Here is a 21,897-nt window from a genome sequence, read left to right as displayed (position 1 = left end):
ATTAGGGGAGGGAGGATGCCGTGTAGGATCTTAAAAATTAGGCAGGCGCATTTAAAGTGAACCCTGGAAATTACTGGAAGCCAATGAAGTTTGGACAGAAGCGGGGAAACATGGTCTAATTTACTTTTTGCGAAGATTAGCTTAGCCGCAGTGTTCTGAATCCACTGAAGTCTTTGAAGACTTTTCTTGGTTAGACTTAAATAGATGGAGTTGCAATAGTCCAGTCTGGAAAGGATGATAGATTGAACAAGGACAGCTGTAGTCTAAGCATGTTCTTCAGGGCGAACATCAGACATAGCATAACCGAAAGGCCTCAGAAGCAGGAACTGGCAGCACCACCCCCGCCCTCTTCAGAGATAATGGGAGCCAGGGACCAAGAGCCCTCTGAGAGATTCAGCATCCTTAGCTCTGGCTGCGATCCCTGGCATGTGGTGGTGGTTTCATTTGGTCCAAAAGGACCAGCTTGCCCCTAGAAAAGACATGAAGTTGGAACATTGGAATGTACGTATGTAGTTTGTTATAGGGCTCCTTTTATCAAGCCGCGATAGCGGGGTTAGCGCGTGCGACTTTTAATCACGTGCTAACCCCCGCACTGGCCAAAAATCTACAGCCTGCTCAAGGCAGGCATTAACAGCTAGCACGGCCGGTGGTTTAATGCACGCTTTTACGCACGTTAAACCGCTAGCGCGGCTTGATAAAAGGAGCCCATAGTGTTTCCTTGATGTGACTTGTATGATAAATATTATGTGTTATTTTGTATGTTGACATGTAACTCGCCCTGGATAAGGGCAGGCGATAAACAAACAAACAAGTCTCAGTTGCATTTCTATTGTATCAGTTCCATGTATCACCCTCCAAGAAGTCAGACTCTGCATAAAGAGAAACGCCACAGAAACAGTGACACATGGCCCCTAATACCGTTTGAAATATAAAGATAGCAAATGTAAATTTGAAAAAAACTAATAAATAACAATCACTACTTTGCAAATTAACAGAAATAAAACAAAAACGGAAAATAAGAAAATACCATTTTATTGGCCTAATCCATTTTTCAATTAGCTTTCAGAGGCTAAACCTTCTTCTTCAGGTCAGTACAGTATACCGCTGTTACAGTATCCTGCCTGACCTGAGGATGGGGATTTAGACTGAAAGTTAGTAAAAAATGTATTAAAATTAGTTTAATAAAAACATTACCTTATTTACATTTTCTGCTTATAAACATTTATTAATACAACTGCAATACTATTTTATTCTAAAGCAACAAAAAAAATATTTCTACCTTTTGTCATTTCTGCTTTAATCATCTTCTCTTCACTCTCTCCCTTCCATGCAGCTTCTGCCCCTTTCATCCAGCGTCTGCCCTCTTTCTCTACCCCTTCCTTCTACTGTCTTAGAAATAAGCAATTTTACCCGCCAGACTTTCTATGTTAGAGCTGGGTTTATTAATTTTTTAGAAGTTCCTGTTTAGAGTATACCACTTTCATTTCATTTGAAAAGATGGATGTAAGGGTAAGGATAGTGCATTTGATAAACCGCTTTTCTGTGGTGCAATCAAAGTGATTTACATATTATATACAGGCAGTTTCATAGTAAGGGGGAGAGTGCTAACTGCCCCGGGTGCCATCTTGGTGGGGGGCACAAGCCCTTCTCCTCACCCCCGCTCGTTCCCACTCCTCTCCCGCCGCACACATGTCTTCAATTCCCTGCCACTGCGCTTTTACCTCTTCCCTGCAAGAGTAGCAGCTCCAACCTGTTGCTCATGGTATCCTCGGCGCTCCCCTCTGATGTTACTTCTGGATCCTGCCACTAGGAAGTGTCGTCAAAGGGAGAGCTGACGCTGGCACAGACAGCAAGTTAGAGATGCTGCTTACGCCTGGGAGCTAAACAGGTATGGGGGAAGGGAAGGGGGCATGGCAGGAGGGGGAGGGGCGCCTCCCACCCTCGCTATGCCACTGTATACATGTACTTTCTCTGTCTGTAGTGAACTCACAATCTAATTTTTGTTGTACCTGGGGCAATGGAGAGCTCAGTGTCAAGGAGTTGCAGCGCGATTGACTATATAGCGAAAGATAATGGCCAATCATCAAGCCTGCTCAGTTGAAAAATTTTTATTTATCATTTGATATACTGCCAAATGGTCTAAGTCAAGGCTTCATAGCAGTTTGCATTAAAAAGCAAGAGGAAGAAAAAAAGTTCAAGTTATTTTTGTGCCAAATAATTGTGTAAAACAGGTGGGTTTTGAGGGCCTTTTTGAAACCAAGTGTGAGAGAGTCTATAGCAGGGATCTCAAAGTCCCTCCTTGAGGGCCGCAATCCAGTCGGGTTTTCAGGATTTCCCCAATAGAAACATAGAAACATAGAAGATGACGGCAGAAAAGGGCTACAGCCCATCAAGTCTGCCCACTCTGCTTACCCACCCCCTGTCTATGCCCCAATTTTCTTATCTGGACCCTCGTAGGGACCCCACATGCATTGAAAGTAGTGCATGCACATAGATCTCATGCATATTCATTGGGGAAATCCTGAAAACCTGACTGGATTGCGGCCCTCAAGGAGGGACTTTGAGACCCCTGGTCTATAGGATGTTACCACTCCCCCTGCTGGATATTGCCTCAAAGTGTCAGAACTACCTTAACATATGTAGTTCCTCCCTAGGAGAAAATGACATGGGAGGGAGGAGTCAGGGAGCAGCTGCCAGGAAGTATAAGAGGCAGAGCCAGAGCTGGGTTAAGGAGGCCCGGAAGAGAAGAAGGAAAATGTGGTGTCAGTATACGCCTTGACTACAACTTCTAGACATTTTGTTTGGTGAGGTAAGCCAACTTCTTTGTGTTGACTATAGATGAGCTTGGTTTTAAGGGCTGACTAGGACCAGACCTTGCTACCTGTCTTTCGAGGAAGACTTTTACAGACTATGTTTAGGGCTTAGCTGTCACGACCACAAATGCATCTCAGGACTTTTGCTTATTGAGCAAAGAGACTGTTCCTTATGTGCCCGGTCCTGAGACTTTCAAGGGGAACATGGGAGCATACTCAGAGGAGTAAGGTGAGCGCTTCCACCAGGACTTTGAATGACACTACCAAGGACAATATAATGAGAACATGATGGGAGACTACATTTGGTGACTGATTTGTGAAAATAAGTGACAACAGAAGTGCAAATCCTGAAAAACTACTCACTTCTCAGTCTTCTGTGGTCAGGTGAGGAATGGCCTAGTAGTACAGTTGCTGCTTTTGCACCCAGAGGTTGCAAGATCAAATCCCAGCACTGCTCCTTGTGACCCTGGGCCTGTCACCTAATCTTCCTAATCACCAAATAAGTACCTGCATAGATGTAAACTGCTTTGAGTGTGGTTGTGTAACTACAAAAAGGCAGCATACAAATCCCTAACCCCTTTGTAGAACTTCAGTATAAATACATGTTAATTGTAATTTATAGGTTACTTTTTTATGACTTTATAAGAATAAAAAGATAAAAATTTGGCATTTTCACATTTTAAATAGGTCTATCCCGGTCACAAAAGCAAAGTCTTATGGAAATTATAGGCATTTTCTATACTTTTAAGGAAATTGCACTTACTGCCCAGGAATAAAAATCTAATCTATCTGTGGAGAATGGGGTTTTATAACAAATTGAAATTTTGACCTTTTGTATTGTTTGAGTGTTCATGTGGTGTGTGGTTTTTTTTATTTAGTTTATCTGCAACTTGTGAGGACACACTTCTGTCTATCCTTGGCAAGTGTGAACTATTTTAAATTTTGCCCTCATAAAAAACAAAACAAACTTAACAATAGAAAGAGCCACCACCTGAAATAAATATTTGAGGATTAGATCTGACCTTTAACATGGGTTCATTTCAAAGTCTCTTCTGTGCAACACCGATTTGCAGAAGCCTACACCGAATGCCAGCAGCGTAGATTCTGCTATTGTTAATATGATCTGGAAGCATTGCTTGGCTTTCTGTTATATACGTGTTACAGCAAAGAGCAGACTTTGCCCTGAGCCAGCTCTGGAATAGTGCTCTATGCTGGTGTCTAATACTAGCTTCTCGCATGGCTGCAATCAGACGGAAAAGGTAAGTAACTTTGGGATAGTTTGACATTACCTTCAATAGCTGTGCATATATGATTCAGATGCTTTTTAATATCTCCCAAATCACCTACTTTGGTTTATTGAGAAGCTCTAAGCGAGGCACTGTTCTGCAAAGGATTTTTTTTTTTAGTTTATAACATTGTATTGAATAAATATACAATAAAATAATCATTGCATTTAAATTCACCATATAAATTTTTATCGTCTATTATTCCTTCAAAATATATTTCCATATTCCCCATTACATCTCTCAATACACTCCCCCTGTTTTCTTCCCCCTTCCCATACCCCCCATACTCCTCTCCCCCCTTCCCCCCATTGTTTTAATAATAATAATTATAACATTGTAATAAATGAATTAAACAAAAATACAATTCAAGTAGTTCCACACATAAACTATCATCCCTCCTATTCCTATTTTTAAATTTGTGTATTCATTTGAGCACTGCAATGATGTAAAAAATTTTAAAGAAAAAAAAGACATGAGCTTGTGAACCTATTTACCCTCTGCTGGTGGGACTTGAACTCCTTCAACACTTAACAGAAGTGAATCACACTGTGTTGACAAGAATAGATAATTGTGAAATGCGCTCCGTTCTTTAATCCTTCTGTGCACATCCTGTCCATCCTGAATGCTCAGTCAACAGTTATAATTACCAAGGATATTGCTGACAAAATCATCAAACATTATTCTGAGAGAGAATAAATTCAGTATGTGAGAAGTAAGCGACTGCCGGGAAGTATAGGAGTTATCTTTGAAGATGATGATCTCCTGGATGTGTTGGCAATATAGAATGCCAGCACTGGAGTAGACAATTTGCATTTGTGATGGGTGGGTTGTGTTTTTTTGTTTTTTTTTGTGATTTATGTATAAACGAAGCAAAATAAAAATGATCTTACCTTAGACAAAGATATAATGGAAGCTGTTTTTTTTTGACAGGAGAAAATCCTCTTTCTGCTCTGCAAGTAAAGAACAGAATTTGCAGTGGAGGAGTAGTCTAATGGTTAGTGCAACGGCCTGTGGAACTGGGTTCAATTACCACTGCAGGAGGGTTACCATATGGCTCCAGAAAAAAAAAAAGAGTATGGATTGAGAGATCCGGGTTTTATGTCCACTGAAAGCAATGGAAGTAAGGAGGATAGAGAGAGAGAGAGTGAGAGACATCCGGCTTTTACTGCTACTGAAAGCAATGAGGACAGAGGGAGAGACATCCGGGTTTTACTTCCACTGAAAGCAATAGAAGTAAGGAGGACAGAGAGAGAAGAGGGGGAGACATCCGGGTTTTACTTCCACTGGAAGTAAGGAGGACAGAGACATCTGGGTTTTACTTCCACTGGAAGTAAGGAGGACAGAGAGAGAGAGAGAGAGAGACATCTGGGTTTTACTTCCACTGAAAGCAATGGAAGCAAGGAGGACAGAGAGAGAGAGAGACATCCGGGTTTTACTTCCACTGGAAGTAAGGAGGACAGAGAGAGAGAGACATCCGGGTTTTACTTCCACTGAAAGCAATGGAAGTAAGGAGGACAGAGAGAGAGAGACATCTGGGTTTTACTTCCACTGGAAGTAAGGAGGACAGAGAGAGAGAGAGAGAGACATCCGGGTTTTACTTCCACTGAAAGCAATGGAAGTAAGGAGGACAGAGAGAGAGAGACATCTGGGTTTTACTTCCACTGGAAGTAAGGAGGACAGAGAGAGAGAGAGAGACATCCGGGTTTTACTTCCACTGAAAGCAATGGCAGTAAGGAGGACAGAGGGAGAGACATCCGGGTTTTACTTCACTGAAAGCAATGGAAGTAAGGAGGACAGAGAGAGAGAGAGAGACATCTGGGTTTTACTTCCACTGAAAGCAATGGAAGCAAGGAGGACAGAGAGAGAGAGAGACATCCGGGTTTTACTTCCACTGAAAGCAATGGAAGCAAGGAGGACAGAGAGAGAGAGAGACATCTGGGTTTTACTTCCACTGGAAGTAAGGAGGACAGAGAGAGAGAGAGAGAGAGACATCCGGGTTTTACTTCCACTGAAAGCAATGGCAGTAAGGAGGACAGAGAGAGAGACAGAGGGAGAGACATCTGGGTTTTACTTCACTGAAAGCAATGGAAGTAAGGAGGAGAGAGAGAGAGAGAGAGACATCCGGGTTTTACTTCCACTGAAAGTAAGGAGGACAGAGGGAGAGACATCCGGGTTTTACTTCACTGAAAGCAATGGAAGCAAGGAGGACAGAGAGAGAGAGAGACATCCGGGTTTTACTTCCACTGAAAGCAATGGAAGTAAGGAGGACAGAGAGAGAGAGAGACATCTGGGTTTTACTTCCACTGGAAGTAAGGAGGACAGAGAGAGAGAGAGAGAGAGACATCCGGGTTTTACTTCCACTGAAAGCAATGGCAGTAAGGAGGACAGAGGGAGAGACATCTGGGTTTTACTTCACTGAAAGCAATGGAAGTAAGGAGGACAGAGAGAGAGAGAGAGAGAGGGAGAGACATCCGGGTTGTACTTCCACTGAAAGCAATGGAAGTAAAACCTGGATGTCTTAATCCGTCCTCCTTTTTCTGGAGCCATATGGTTACCCTACACTGCAGCTCCTGGGCAAGTCACTTAACCCTCCATTGCTCTGGGTGCAAAATAAGTACCAAAACTAATATGTAAACTGCTTTGATTGTAATTACAGAGAGGTCATATATCCAGACTGAGTGGCTTAGTGGCACAGCTGTGCATTATTGTAGTGGTTCTCAACCCAGACATTGGATCCCATCTAACCAGTTAGGTTGTCAGAAAATCCACAGTGAACATGTTCCGAATTACATGCAGACCCAGTAGTGTAGTGAGGGTGAGAGGTGCCTGGGGCGGTGGCACCTCCTCGACCTCTTCTCCACCCCCCCCTCCCGCTGCATGCGTGTTTCCCTTTCCTGTACCTTTAACTTTCCTGGCGTGAGCAGCATCACCAACTTGCCGCCTGTGTTGGCTCTCCCTCCGACATCACTTCCAAGATGCAGGACCCGGAAGTGATATCCGAGGGAGAGCCAATGCTGGAGCGAGCAGCAGGTTGGAGTTGCTGTTTGCGCTGGCGAACAGCTAGAGGTACGGTTGGGGAGGGGGAGGGGGGAGAGAAGTGAAGGCGTGCGCAAGGCAGGAGAAGTGGGAAGGAGTTAGGGGAGCAGAGAGGAGGACGGGTACCAGTGCCCCCACCAAGAATGCACCCATGGCGGACTGCCCTCCCCCCACCTCACTACATCACTGTGCAAACCCATCTCATGCATATGTATTGCAGATATCCTGAAAACCCAAAGGGGTTGGGTATGCCCCAAGGACTGGGTTGAGAACCACTTATGTCGATGTGGGTTCAGTTTTTGGCTCGGGTTCGATTCTTGGGCTCGCTAAAGCTTTGAATGCCACAGTGGCATCATTGACAGCTTCAGGTGGGAATGAGTCCTAGTTATTGCAAGGGCACCTAGGTTTAGGTCTCATAACTGGATGCATGCCTCCAGGATAGTCCCTGTGATGACAGAGTTCATATCCTGCTCCTCATCCCCCCCCCTTTACTAAGCTGCAGTAGAGGTTTCTATTGCGGCCCAGAGCAACATCGGAGCATTTAGCACTCCGGGCAGTGGTAGAAACCTTTACCGTGGCTTAGTAGAAGAGGACCTTATTTCTCTACTTCAAACAAAAAAAACAACTTAGGGCCCCTTTTACAAAGTGAGTTCTGGTGCGGCAGATGTGACACAGCCCATAGGAACTGAATGGGATGCATTGCATTGGCGGTTTGGGGACTCGCTACCGCAGCTTTGTAAAAGGGGCCCTTAGAACGCAAGTCCTCTTAGCTGGGGTACTACTTCCTGTACCTGAATGAATCTCACCGTGAGTTTAGATTTGGAAAGGCATGTAATAAAATCTAAATTACAAATTACAAAGCCTGGGATACGGGATTCAGAGAAGCTGTAAAATGGGATAAAACATTCATAGGTAGTTGTGAAATGAAGGCTCAGGGCACCAGATTCCACCACTGGTTCCAGCTGAGCGGGAAATCTGAAGCAGCAGGAAGGCCTCCAAAAGTAAAAGAAAAAAGAAGCCTCTTATGGGGCCAGTGGGAGTCGGTGGTTTTAAAGCTGCTGAATGCCAGGACCAGAATCTAATCCATGGGTCATATATGGTGCAGCATTAAATATCAGCGTCAACCATTGTCCTGGAAGTTATGTGGTTGCCAGTAGAGAATCCAAAGCAAACAAAACAAAAGACTGCAGACCTTGTACACGATGCAGGCAGACTTTATTTATAACAAGTAAATCATTAATTAAAAACCTCTTTCTAGGCAAGGGACCCAACACGGTCCGTGTTTCGTACAATCTTCATCAGGGGTCCTATTAGGTAAAAAGAAAAAGGTATCAAAGGGGTAACCTTGGACAAATAGCGATAAAAGTGACACGCTGTAGGAACTAAAACGCTGGTGACACGCTGTGGAACCTGCGACGTTGGTGACACGGCAGTCTTTTCAGCGTGTCACCAACGTCGCAGGTTCCACAGCGTGTCACCAGCGTTTTAGTTCCTTCAGCGTGTCACTTTTATCGCTATTTGTCCAAGGTTACCCCTTTGATACCTTTTTCTTTTTACCTAATAGGACCCCTGATGAAGATTGTACGAAACACGGACCGTGTTGGGTCCCTTGCCTAGAAAGAGGTTTTTAATTAATGATTTACTTGTTATAAATAAAGTCTGCCTGCATCGTGTACAAGGTCTGCAGTCTTTTGTTTTGTTTGCTTTGGATTGTTTTTTACTGCAGACAGTTGGACCTCTGACTCCTATTTTTTGTTGTGTTTGCCAGTAGAGAATGACACGGTGACAAAATTCATCACCATCCCCGCCCCCACGGATAACTGTGGGAAATAATCCCATGTCATTTTTTAGTGTCTATTTCAACCTCAGTCCTTCTATACCAGTATTCTTCAAAGCAAAGCTTGCGGGTCAGTGGTTGTGGCCATTCATATTCTGATTCTTTCATCGCTACTTAAAGAATGATATGAAGATGGTTTCCCGCAGTTATCCGTGGGAACGGTGATGAATTTTGTCACCATGTCATTCTCTAGTTGCCAGCTGACATTCGGTGCCAGCAGCCAAATAGTTAAACAGGCAAAGGTAGAACCTAGGGTTACTCGATTTTTCCGTCTGGACCCTTAGTTCCGCCCCTAGACCAGCCCAGGCCTACCCACCCCCACCCCAGTTCTGCCCTGTCACACCAAGCCCGCCCCAGTCCCGCTCCTCGCTCTCGTCGGGCAGGACATCCACGCATGTGCGGATGCCCTCCCGCGTGAAGGAAAGATTTTCAAAACCCGTCCGGACCCCCGCACATGTCCAGGGAAATCTGGACGTCTGGCAGCCCTAGTCGAACCACACGAAAGGCCTGCCTAGTTCGTTATGTGGGCACCGATGCTGAATATGGCCTGGTGCCTGAATAACTCCTGGCTTCTCCCTAACTGCCCTGGCACCTAGGCCCTGACTCTATAAAGCCTTCTTAAGTCGGGTGCCTAGACTGACACGCTTAACCGATCTAGGCACCTAAATTAATTTTTTTTAATTAGCTCAATCTGCGCTGATAATTGAAAAGCACCATTAAAATCTAATTTAAAAACAATTTAAAAAAATGAATTGTCTGGTAGGCGCCTAATTCGCATCTTACCCTGAGGCGCCTACCAGAAAGTAGGCTTGGCTAGGGGCAGATTGTGCGCATGCTTTGATTTAGGTGCTGGCAAGCACCTAATGTAGGGACTCATTTAGGCCAAGAAAACCCTGGCCTAAATGGCAGGGCGCCCAAGGATTCAATGCTAGGGTTATCAGATTTTCCAAACAGAAAATCCGGCCCCCATAGATCCGCCCCCCCGGGCCTGCCCAATTCCACCCAGCTCTATTGCACCCCAGCCCCGCCCTCCCCGCTGCCTGCTCTCGTCGGACAGGAGGGCATCTGCGCATGCACGGATGCCTTCCTGCCTGACGGCGATTTGTCGGACGCTTTTCAAAACTCGGACGGGGCGGGCCTGGGGGTGGGTATATGGGTTCGGATTTTACATCCTTGACTGTGTAGTAGAGAATGACACGGTGACAAAATTCATCACCATTCCTGTCCCCGCGGATAACCGCGGGAAACCATCTTCATGTCATTCTTTAAGGAGAGAGTGAAGAATCAGAGTATGAATGGCCACAACCACTGCCCCGCAAGCTTTGCTTTGAAGAATGCTGGTGTAGAAGGACTGAGATTGAAACAGACACTACAGAATGACAGTCTCTGGTATCCAGAGCAGATATTGTGATGTCATAATGCCTCATTCCACCAGTGCCTAAGAGCCAATCACATCAGTGATGTCACAGTGGCTTCATTATCCTTGGCTCACATAAGCACAGCCACTGACCCGCAAGCTTTGCTTTGAAGAATGCTGGTGTAGAAGGACTGAGGCTGAAATAGACACTAGAAAATGACATGGGATTATTTCCCGCGGTTATCCACGGGGACGGGAACGGTGATGAATTTTGTCACCGTGTCATTCTCTACTGTGTAGTTAGGTGCTGTAGAATCTCTGGAGATGGCCTGCAGAGTGGGATTTAAGTGGGCAGAAGACTTTCCTGCCTGATTAAACCCTGTTGAACATTGGGTCTATTTTTTTAGCATAAAATTATAAAGGGTCGGTATTCAACAGGGTTTAATCAAGGAGGAGAAGCTCCTGGACAGATAAAGCATGCTGAGTGCTCTGGGAAGGAATACGCTGGAGCAGTTAACTAGACACTGTTGCCAAATATCCCCTCTGACCACTGTGGCATTGTCCAGGTAGTTTCAGGCAGTTAGTGCTGATATTCAGCCCACTAATTAGTTAAATAAGGAAATACAGATAGGACAGCAAAAAAGCCTTCCTGGCTTCATCCACCAAGCTACCAGGCACCGGCCTGAATAGGTGCCCAGGGTAACATTTTTGTGCTTCAGCACTAACCTGGCCCAGCATTGAATATAAGGGCTTAATTCATGGCTGCTGATGGCTTAAAAACCACTGACGTAGGTGAATATTAGAAAGTATGTTTCCTCATTTTAAAAAATAACACTAACCAAGGGGGGTATTAGATCCAAGAGCGAGCTGTGTAGAATGTGATAAGCTATTTCGCTGTTTTTCTTTACATTTTCTCTTTAATCTTGCTTCCTCTGAGATTATGCTTAGTTCCCCTATGTAGTGTTGGCTAAGTGGATTTCTATTCAAAGTATGTTTTCTTTGATCCATGCCTTAAAAGATTAATGACAGAATTTGACTGCTAAATTGTACCATCTTAGCTTCAGTGTCTCCTATCTAAATAAACTGCTGTGTGCTTATGCAGAGAAAAGCAAGTTATGACATCATTGACCTGGCAATGCTTGTTTCATCATACCTCTGTTATTTATGTTTAAAAGCTTTAAGGCAAGAAGTTATTAAAGCCAAAATATGACATTGGGGGTTGTAGCTTTTATTAGAAAATAAGAATCAGACCAATGGTCCATCTGGCCCAGTAGCCCATTCTCACGGTGGCCAATCCAAGTCACAAGTACCTGGAAAACCCCAAATAGTAGCAGTATTCCATGCCACCGATTGAGGGCAGCAGTTGCTTCCCCCATGTCTGTCTCAACAACAGTATATGGACTTTTCCTCCAGGAATTTGTCAAAACCTTTTTTAAAACCAGCTGCGTTAACCGCTCTTATCGCATCCTGTGGCAACGCATTCCAGAACTTAACTATTCTCTGACTGGAAAAAATATTTCCTCTTATGTCCCTTAGTCTTTGTAAATCTTGATGCAGTAAATAATTGATCCACTTGTATCCGTTTTACCCCACTTAGGATTTTGTAGACTTCAGCTGTCTCTTTTCCAAGCTGAAGAGCCCTAACCTCTTTAGCCTTTCCTCATGTGAGAGGAGTTCCATTCCCTTTATCATCTTGGTCACTCTTCTTTGAACCTTTTCTAGTGCCACTATATCTTTTTTTGAGATAAGGAGACCAGAGCTGAATGCATACTCTAGGTGAAGTTGCACTATTGAGCGATAAAAGCATTATAACATTCTTAGTCTTGTTTACTATCCCTATTCTAATAATTCATAGCATCCTGTTTTTTTTTCTTAGCCTCTGCCACACATTGGGAGGAAGGTTTCAGTGTATTGTCCACAATGGCACCCAGATCTTTTTCTTGAGCGCTGACTCCAAGGTGGACCCTAGCATCTGGTAACTGTGATTTGGATTATTCTTCCCATGTGCATCACTTTGCATTTGCCCACATAAAATTTCATCTGCTATTTGGATGCCCAGTCTTCCAATTTCCTAACGTCTTTCTGCAGTTTTTCACAGTCCACATGCGTTTTAACAACTTTGAACAATTTAGTGTTATCTGCAAATTTAATCACCTCGCTCGTAGTTCCAATTTCCAGATCATTTATAAATAAGTTAAATAGCACCTGTCCCAGTGCAGGTTCCTGTGGCACACCACTATTTACCCTCTTCTATTGAGAAAAATTTAACCTTACGCTTTGTTTTTTGTCCGATAACCAATTCTTAATCCACAATTAAACATTGCCTCCGAGATGATGCGGTATATAAACTTAAGGATTAGTTTAGTTTAGTTTAGTTTAGTTTAATTCTTTCCTACTTTGTAGGTGTCTGGGTAAAATTTTGAAAATCAAGTAGGCAGTACAGTGACTATTGCTAGGACATCTAATGCTTTTTATGGAACCCATTGGGATGATACCACTCTGAGAGGGAATGAAGGCAAGATTCACACAGAAGGATAGCAGAAATAGATAAAGTTAAAAAAAAAATTCTGTACTTAAAATTTAACCATATAATCTAACTTGTGGAAACATGTAGTAAATTCAGGGGGAAATGAGGAGAAATGCATTTTAAAATAAAATAACCCTAAAGGTCATGGTGGTAATAGTGTTACATCAAGAATGTATTGCATTACACTTGCTGACTGTATTTAGAACGCTTAATGGAAGACTAAAGGCCAAGAATTGCTTATTCCAGTGTCTGTGCCAAATTTCTAAAGATCCTCTTTATCATTCAGCTCTTTCTGGCTCATCACTACACTACACACTCTCCACAGTTCCACTGCCACATCTGTTTTACAAAATACAGACGCTGTATAAAACCAATATTCCTAGTTGATTGCCAGAAACATTTTCAATTTTAATGCTTCCTTTTTGCAGTGATTATTTGGTACTTTTTAGGCCTGGAAGTTGTCTCCAGCAACTTTCTTCTTCCAGATTAGATCTAACCAGATTCAAGCAAGGCTAAGGTGCCACGAGCCTTCATTTGCATCTTTGTTCCACTTCCTGTGTAGCTCTTGGCCAGTGGCTAGTCTGTCTCTACTGTACATACATAAATATAACCACAAAAAAACAGGGCGAAATGGAGGGAAGTATAGTACAAAAATTTAAAAATATCACTCCCAAACAAAAGCACCACACAAGCCAAGAAAGCTAGCTTATTACTTAAGCGAAAGAAAAGCCTCAGACAAACGGAGAGGTGTACCCACCACACTCTTCAACCAAAGCATCATAGGCAAAAAACTTTTGCACAAGTTTAAAAGTTAGCAGGTGGGAGCAAAAAAATAGCCGAGAATGATTAATGGTAAAAACCACTGAACACACACAGGCCAGGCCGACGATCGTTTCATGGCCGGTAACCACTTGCTTCAGGGCCTTAGTGGTTGAACCACTGTTTCAGGACCTTAGTGATTGAAAGCAGCAGTTAGGATCTGCGTACTGATAGCCTGGATTTGGCGCTAAGGCCCTGAAGCAGTAGTTACCGGCCACAAAACAATCGTCAGCCTGGCCTGTGTGTGTTCAGTGGTTTTTACCATTAATCATTCTCGGCTATTTTTTTGCTCCCACCTGCTAACTTTAAACTTGTGCGAAAGTTTTTTTGCCTATGATGCTTTGGTGGAAGAGTGTGGTGGGTACATCTCCCCGTTTGTCTGAGGCTTTTCTTTCGCTTAAGTAATAAGCTAGCTTTCTTGGCTTGTGTGGTGCTTTTGTTTGGGAGTGATATTTTTGTACTATACATAAATATATACGCACAATATGGGACAAAATTAAACACTACTACAGCCTCAATTAATTCAATATTTTTGATCACTTAGAAGCCATAGATTTGACTGCATTTATTCATTACTACTTTTCACCATACATGTTTAAATAGTCATCACTAAACATGATAAATATAATTGCCATTTTACCCTAATAAAGAAGTGTTTGTATGTAATTTGTTTTATTATAGAGCATAATGTGAACTCTCCTCAGTCACAACTCCTGACGATGCTATTGAGCTAAACACAGTCCTGTGTTGGGCATGACTATATGAGTGTTTTTCTTTTGAGAGCTGATTTAATGAAGAGAATGAACAACTAGCCCTTTCTGAGTGGTATCCAGTGAATTGAGCGGTGAAGATCGATACAGCATATAGTGAATGTTTGGACATATCATATGGAGACTGAAAAAAAAATGGGACACTAAATGAAACATTGACTGAAGATTTGGGTTAAGGGGGAGGAGGGTTTGCATTGTAGCATTTTATTTGGGTAAAATGGCAATTATATCTATCATGTTTAATGATTATTTAAACATGTATGGTGAAAAGTAGTAATAAATTATTGAATATGTGAATAAATGCAGTCAAATCTATGGCTTCTAAGTGATTGAAAATAATATACATACACATTCTAGGTGTCACCATTGTACATTGATGGTTACTCACCTCCTGCCCTCTAGTGGTAAGCTGTGAAATTGCTTCCTTTTGTAACTATGACTGTGCAGGTGTGACATGGCCCGATTCACCACTTCTGTTAAGATATACAGTAGTGTGTTTTTTATATTTCAAAATTCATAGAACTTAACAGCTAAAATGAATTTTTATGCGGTAGCTTTAGATATCCTGCACTAACCTGGAAAATAATACGCTGCACAATATATTTTATATTTCCACTATTTATTTGGCAAGGCAGTCGGTCTTCTCAGACAACGCAACAGTGGTATCCTACATCAACCAGCAAGGAGGCACCAGAAATGCTCCATTATGCCTAGAAGCTAAACTCCTCCTTTGGTGGGCAGAAGCTCATTTGCAGGATCTCTTGGCCATGCATGTAGTGGGAGTGGAGAACATATAGGCCAACTTGCCCAGTTGGCAGACTTTTGACCTGGGAGAATGGTTACTGTCCTCCTCAAGCACACTTTAGTCCAACCATGGCTGGAGAAGGGGCTCTTGGATGTGTTTTCCCCATGGCCCATGCTAGATTGAATCATTTGCAGGATTGCGAGTCAGCTGGGGTTTGTAGTTCTAGTGGCACCCGATTGGCCCTGAAGGCCGTAGTTTGTGGACCTAGTTCACCTCCATACGGATGAAGTCTTCACACTTCTGGTCCAAGTGGATCTTCTTGGGCTTATGGCATGGCTCTTGAGTGGGCTGCCCTTACAAGCAAGAATTACTTAGACATGGTCATTGCCACTCTGCTTGGAGCTAAAAAGCCATTGATGGTGGCAGCCTATGCTAAGGCCTGGAAGTCCTTTCAGCACTGGTTTGCTATGGATGATGTAAAGCCCTTATGAGCTCCAATTTTGGAAGTCCTGGACTTTTTGCAAGAGGGACTTCAGAAGTGTCTATCAGTCGGATCACTGAAAGTGCAGATATTAGGCCTCATGTTTACGAGCTCAGGGGGGGAAAGAGGGTCTCTGGCATTTCACTAGATGTCACCTGGTTCCTTAAAGGGATGCACCTTCTGGTATGTCTCCCATTCCTATTCTGAAATCTTAACATCATATTGCAAAGTCTCAGTAGAACTCCGTATGAGCCCTTAAGGGAGGCTTCCCTTCTGGATCTTACAGTCAAGATGAGTCTGCATTACAAGCTCTATCCTGTAGGGAGCCATTATGGAAGCAGGGCTTATGGAAGCAGGGCTTTCCTTACACATGGTTCAGTCTTTCTTACTGAAAGTAGTCTCTGCCCTCCATGCCATTCAGGAAGTCCATGTGCCTGCTTTTCATCCTAGGGAGTCAAAGAAAAAGAATAAAACATTGCATTTGCTGGATGTCAAGCGTACTTCTCCAGTACCTCAAAGTTACCAATGAGTTTTACGTATTGGATCACCTTTTTGTTCTGACTAATCATACCAAGAAAGGGAGGCCAGTGTCTAAGGCCTCGGTTTCCAGATGGATTAAAATGGCATCTGTATCTTCTAATTGTGTTGAAAGCAGAGGAATTGCTACTTAATGGGTGGAGACTTAGGCAATCTCGCCTGAGGAGATCTGTAGAGCAGCTACACGGTCTACCCTTCATACCTTTACCAGGTTCTGTAGAGTAGATGTGGCAGCCAGGAGAGAAGCCGCTTTTGGGTCCTCCGTATTGAAGGCAGGCTCAGTAGGCCCACCTAGGCTCGTAGGACTGCTTTGATATATCCCTCGCATTCAGAACTTCTAGTTGCATTGCACTAAAAGATTGCCTTCGGTAATCATATTTCTTGTAGACATGTGTAGTAGTTCTAAAGCCCTGCACTGTAAGTGGGTTTCTTCTGCTTTCTGCCTTAAGATCAGTCTGGATTTAGAGAATTCTCTGTCTCGCAGATAAGCTGAGAGAAGAAAAAAAAAAACACTCAAGCAAGTAAAGTCTGGTCTGAGTCTCTGCTTGATAGCAGGACACTTGAGTAGCTAAGAGCCCTATAAATTAGTGCTGTTTGTACAGTTTATTTATCGATTTGATCAGATTAATTGAATGTTTATAATGTTTAATTGGTGGTTTGGTTACTGAGCAGAACAGAATTGCAGTGTCGGATTTGTTTCCCTGTTTCCCTCCTTCCACTTAGGTCTTCCATTACAGTGCTGCTTGATTGCTTTTGTACAAACTGAGGGGGCAGGAGCAGTTCCCCGGGAAAGATGATTGACAGCATTCTGCAAGCAACCTGCAGGTTCAGATGCATAACTCTAGCATTCAGGACTACTAGACACATCTACAAGCCAGATGATTATTGAGGTTTATTCAGCACTTAACTGGCTATGAGTTACCACACTGCATAAAGACAGGACTAACTTTTATGTGGTCCTATTTATGCGGGTACCTGGCTGGATAATTGCTGAATATCGGCACTTAACAGGCCAAGTGTCAACTCTGCCCCTCAAAAGTTCCCTAAATAGCCAATATTTAGTTAGGCGCTAACTGGTTTCGCAATTTCTTGACGATGGACTTTCTCAACAATGGAGCAACTCTTTCCCCTCTGCTTTTTTTATATTTATTTATTCTCTTTGGGTACTAGATTATCAGATTTGGGGGCTAATTAACTATGCAGATGACATTGATGTTGTCATTTCTATTGCATTGGTTCCCTCAAAACATTGCAAGGGTGATGTTGGTTGTTGAGGAGTGGACATGGAAGTTTTAATTGAAACTAAATTCGAATAAAACCAAATTGTTGTTTGCTATTCCAACTACACTTACTGAGGATTATTTGTCATTACATGAGGTACACTATCCTATTCTTTCTACTTTAAAAACATTAGAAGTCCTCATGGACAGAAATCTTACTATGCAAGCATAAGTGGATGCTGTAGTAAAAAAGGGTTTCTCTGTATTATGGAAATTACATTCATTAAGGGCTTTTTTTCATGACTATGTTTTTTGGACTATTGTAATATAGTCTATTTCACTAGTCTACAAAATAATTTTTGGAAACTATGGTTAATTCAGAACTCTGCAGTACAACTGATTTTTTTTAAATTTGAAAAAAATGGATCACATTACTCCTTATTTTCTTAAACTATACTGACTTCCGACAGAGGCCAGGGTAGTTTCCAAATTTGGCTGCTTTTGTTATAAAGCATTTTATGGTCTATTGCTATGCTGTCTGATCAATTTGCTTTCAATATATTAAGGCGCCCTTCTTGTTTTTCTGCTGATTTTTTTTTTCAATTGTAAGGGTCTGCTCTAAATTGAAATATATGGAAAAGATATTGGCTTTTCAGGCTGCTAGTTGGGAGAGAAAACTATGCCCTATAATAACGAGCATCTGTATCTTATGATCATTATAGGAAAATAGGATTTTTTTGTATTTCAGATAAGAAATGCCATAGAATACTACAACAAATATAGTTGATAGTTTTCATGTTAATATGACAGCACCTCCTTATTACTATTATGAAAATCCGTTTTTAATTGATAAGGCTCCAAGCCCTCAGCTCTCGAGGTTAGTTTTGCCTGGGATCTTACAGTAGCTTCCTATCAACATTGCAGGAAGTGAATTGCAAGGATACTGAGATAGAACAGGCACCCCAGATAAGGAACTGCAATGCCTGAAATGCCTCCTGTAGTGTCTGATAAGCTAGGATTCCTGGTTTATGGCACCAGCAGAATTCAAGCAAGACACATTAAGGCTCTGCTTCTTAATTCAGCTTAGAACTTCAGAGTCCTTGGGTGGCTGCCACAGTGGGCAAATGGGAACCCTGTATGAGGAATCATCACCACTTCACAGGCCCATTTGTCTCAGTACGGGAGGCTTCTGTGTTGCTGACTACATTGAGAGGTTTGCGGTAAGAGGATATTTTCTGAGTTTTCTGTTTCATCAACTGCACAAATTAAAAAAAAAAAAAGGAAGCAAAAACCATGGGCTTGATATTGAAAAGGTTACGCTCGTAACTTTCAGAGTTTTTGTTCCAAACTTGGCCTTTTTGAAAATTTACTGGGGCTAATCTGGGTGGCAACAGGAACAGATATCAGCCTTCATGTAGCTGACATTTACTCATATGCAAAGTATACTCAGTCTGTAAACTGTTCCATTTTTGCCATATATGCAAGTTTATAATTGAGATGTCAGGTTACCAGATATTAAACACTTTGAAAAGGGACTACCTGAAAGCCTAAAAGGGAGTGCCTTGAAAGTCAAAGACTCCATTGAAAGTAATCATTCAGTAAGTACTGTATTTATTTTAATGATGAACAGAACAAAAGACATATGTTCTGGAAGTGTAGAGCTATTGAAAAAACCCCAATGTATATTAACAAGGGAAAAACAGTTTGATAGGGGGAATACATTGCATCTTAACCTAGAAACTGATCTGTAAGCAAGCAACATGATGAGAGCAATTAAGAGGAATTATTAGATACAATATTAGATATAACTTTTTGTATCCAACATTGGAGATAAAAATTTAGAGTTAAAAGTTTTTATTTCTGATGTGTCAAGGTGTGAATATTTTTTTTGCAAGTAGGGCTTTATATACAGAAAAATGCATGACTAACCCATAGTGTCTAAAAATAGCAAAATTTGGGGGATTTTCATTTAGATTTTCAATGCAAAGCCCTAGCTTTGAAACATTTCAGACTTTCTCACTGTAGTAAACTTTCACACAGTTTGCTATCTGCAAAAAAATATTTAAGGGGCCCATTGAGGAGTAAGTGGACAAGTTCCTGGAGGAAAAGTCCATAGTCTGTTTTTGAGAAAGACACGGGAGGTGGGGAGGGGGAGGGAGAAGCCAATGCTTGCATGGAAGCATGGAATGTTGCTACTCGGTTTTGGCATGGATTGGCCACTGTGAGAACGGGCTACTGGATTTGATGGACCATTGGTCTGACCCAGTAAGGCTATTCTTATGTTCTTAAGTGGATTATTTTCAGACTTTTCCTTCCAAGATTACATAGCAACTATTCCCTCAGTGGCTTAGTAAGGGTAGGAGGCACCCGGGGAGGTGGCACCCACACCTTCCTTACCTCCCCACACCCTCTCACTGCTCCTTCTGCACCTCCTGCTCTTTCCTGCCCCCACTCTACACTCGTGTTCTCCCTTCCCCCCGTACCTCTAAATCTTCATTTCACTGATTCCCCCTCCTTTTAGGAAGCTGCGTTAGAATTTTTTATCGCTGGCCATGGCAGTAAAAGCTCCAACACTTATAAAATTCCTATGAGCATTGGAGCTAATACCGCCATGGCTGGTAATAAAAACGGGTACAAGTGGATCGATTAAATTTACAAGGATTATGGGACACTCGAAGTTACAGGGAAATACTTTTAAAACCAATTGGAGGAAACTTTTTTTTTACTCAGAGAATAGTTAAGCTCTGGAATGCGTTGCCAGAGGATATGGTAAGAGGCAGATAGCGTAGCTGGTTTTAAGAAAGGTTTGGACAAGTTCCTGGAGGAAAAGTCCATAGTCTGTTATTGAGAAAGACACGGGGGAAGCCACTGCTTGCCCTGTACTGGTAGCATGGAATATTGCTACTCCTTGGGTTTTGGCCAGGTACTAGTGACCTGGATTGGCCACCGTGAGAATGGGCTACTGGGCAAGACCATTGGTTTGACCCAGTAAGGCTATTCTTATGTTCTTAAGCCTAATGTGGTGGCTTCATAAAAGGGGGCCTATGTTGATTAGTATATCAGTCTGTAAGACTGTCATTAAGGTTTTATTGCTAGATGATATATAGGGCTAGATTCCACATAGGGGACCTAAAAAGGATTGTCGTTGGAAAAAACATTGAGCACTATTCTATAAACAGTGCTTAAAGTTGCAGAATAGCACTTAAGGAACTGTGCATCCATTTCCACCAACTGAAATGTGCAAATCCTTGTGTCTAAATTAGGTGTGAAACCCCCTTATTCTATAATTATGCACATAAATTGGAGGAACAACCCCAATCTTGCTCATGACCCTCATTTCTGAGCCCCCTTTTTTGACTTGCAAGTAAAATTTAGGCACGGATCCTGCACCTAGATTTACATGTGCAACTTTTAAATTAAAATGAATAGCGCCAGTGCCTTTTATAGAAGTCGTGGGATATTGTACAATAAGTGATGAATATTAAAAAAAATGTATTCAGATGATAATGGGAAAAATCATTTTATTGATAAATCTAATTTTTTTTATTTTTGACCAGGCTTTGGCGGCACAGACAAATGTTGAGGCTCATTTTCAAAGCAAGTGTTACTAAGTACCTTTGTAATTCTATATGCTTTGGAAATGACTCTTGCATTGCACACAAGATCTCACAGATAATAACAGAGAGATGCAAAGTACCCTGCAAAAGCCCATTTCTCCTTCTGTCATGGCTATTCCTTCAATCAGAGAATTTAAAAAAAAGTTATTTGGTAAAATGACTGTGGAATTTTCTCTTTATCACATCTACTAGCTGATGCCCCGGCGTTGCACGGGTATTTAATTATAGCAATAACACTGTAAATGGATTCAAATAAAGATACTTTATAGTGGTGAATGAAATTATTTTTTAACAGCTTTATAAAAAGTACAATATTCAAATTATAATGTGAAATATTTGACAAAATGAATACAATACAACTAACACAAAACTTGATTATAAACAACATTTTTACTTTCACCTCCAGGAGCAAGAACATATAAATTCTTGGGTGAACCCACCCTTGAGCAAGCAACATAGAGTTGTCCATGGGAAAAACAGGGGGATCTTAAATCCACTCCACAGTATGTAATAGTCTGTCCCTGTGATTTGTTGATTGTGATAGAGAATGCAAGTCTCACTGGAATTTGCAATCTCTTAAACTGAAAAGGAAGATCTGTTGGAATAAGTGGCATCCAAAAGTTTCAGTATTGATTTAAACAACTCAATATGTGGAAACTCAGGTTGAAAAGAAACTCAGGTTGAAAAGAAACTCCATGCAGTTTTTTCCCGGTTCAGAATGGAACCTGTGTTCCTAGTTCAGCATATGTGAGTACTCATGTAATGGAATAACATTATTAACTGGGGTGCATGAAGGAAACAGTTACAAACACAGTTAGAACATACAAACTCTAAATGTATGGTGTCCGTGGT

General features: G+C 42.0%; 1 protein-coding gene across 3 annotated transcripts in view; it reads left to right on the top strand.

Annotated features, from left to right (window-relative positions):
* The first annotated feature begins 3,965 nt into the window (after nt 1–3,965).
* Nucleotides 3,966–21,897, top strand: part of MYLK3 (myosin light chain kinase 3) — a 138,246-nt gene continuing 120,314 nt past the window's right edge. The window contains exon 1 of one of the 3 annotated variants that reach the window (XM_033943550.1): nt 3,966–4,072. In XM_033943550.1, the coding sequence (XP_033799441.1) occupies nt 4,022–4,072 (51 nt within the window). In that variant the 5' untranslated portion in view covers nt 3,966–4,021. Of the gene's footprint in view, nt 4,073–18,527; nt 18,649–21,897 lie in introns of those variants that run through there. The other 2 variants (XM_033943548.1, XM_033943549.1) reach the window with 2 other exon arrangements.

The sequence above is a fragment of the Geotrypetes seraphini genome, chromosome 4 (assembly GCF_902459505.1).
Source record: "Geotrypetes seraphini chromosome 4, aGeoSer1.1, whole genome shotgun sequence".
Taxonomy (NCBI): domain Eukaryota; kingdom Metazoa; phylum Chordata; class Amphibia; order Gymnophiona; family Dermophiidae; genus Geotrypetes; species Geotrypetes seraphini.
This window is presented reverse-complemented; position numbering and strand designations above follow the sequence as displayed.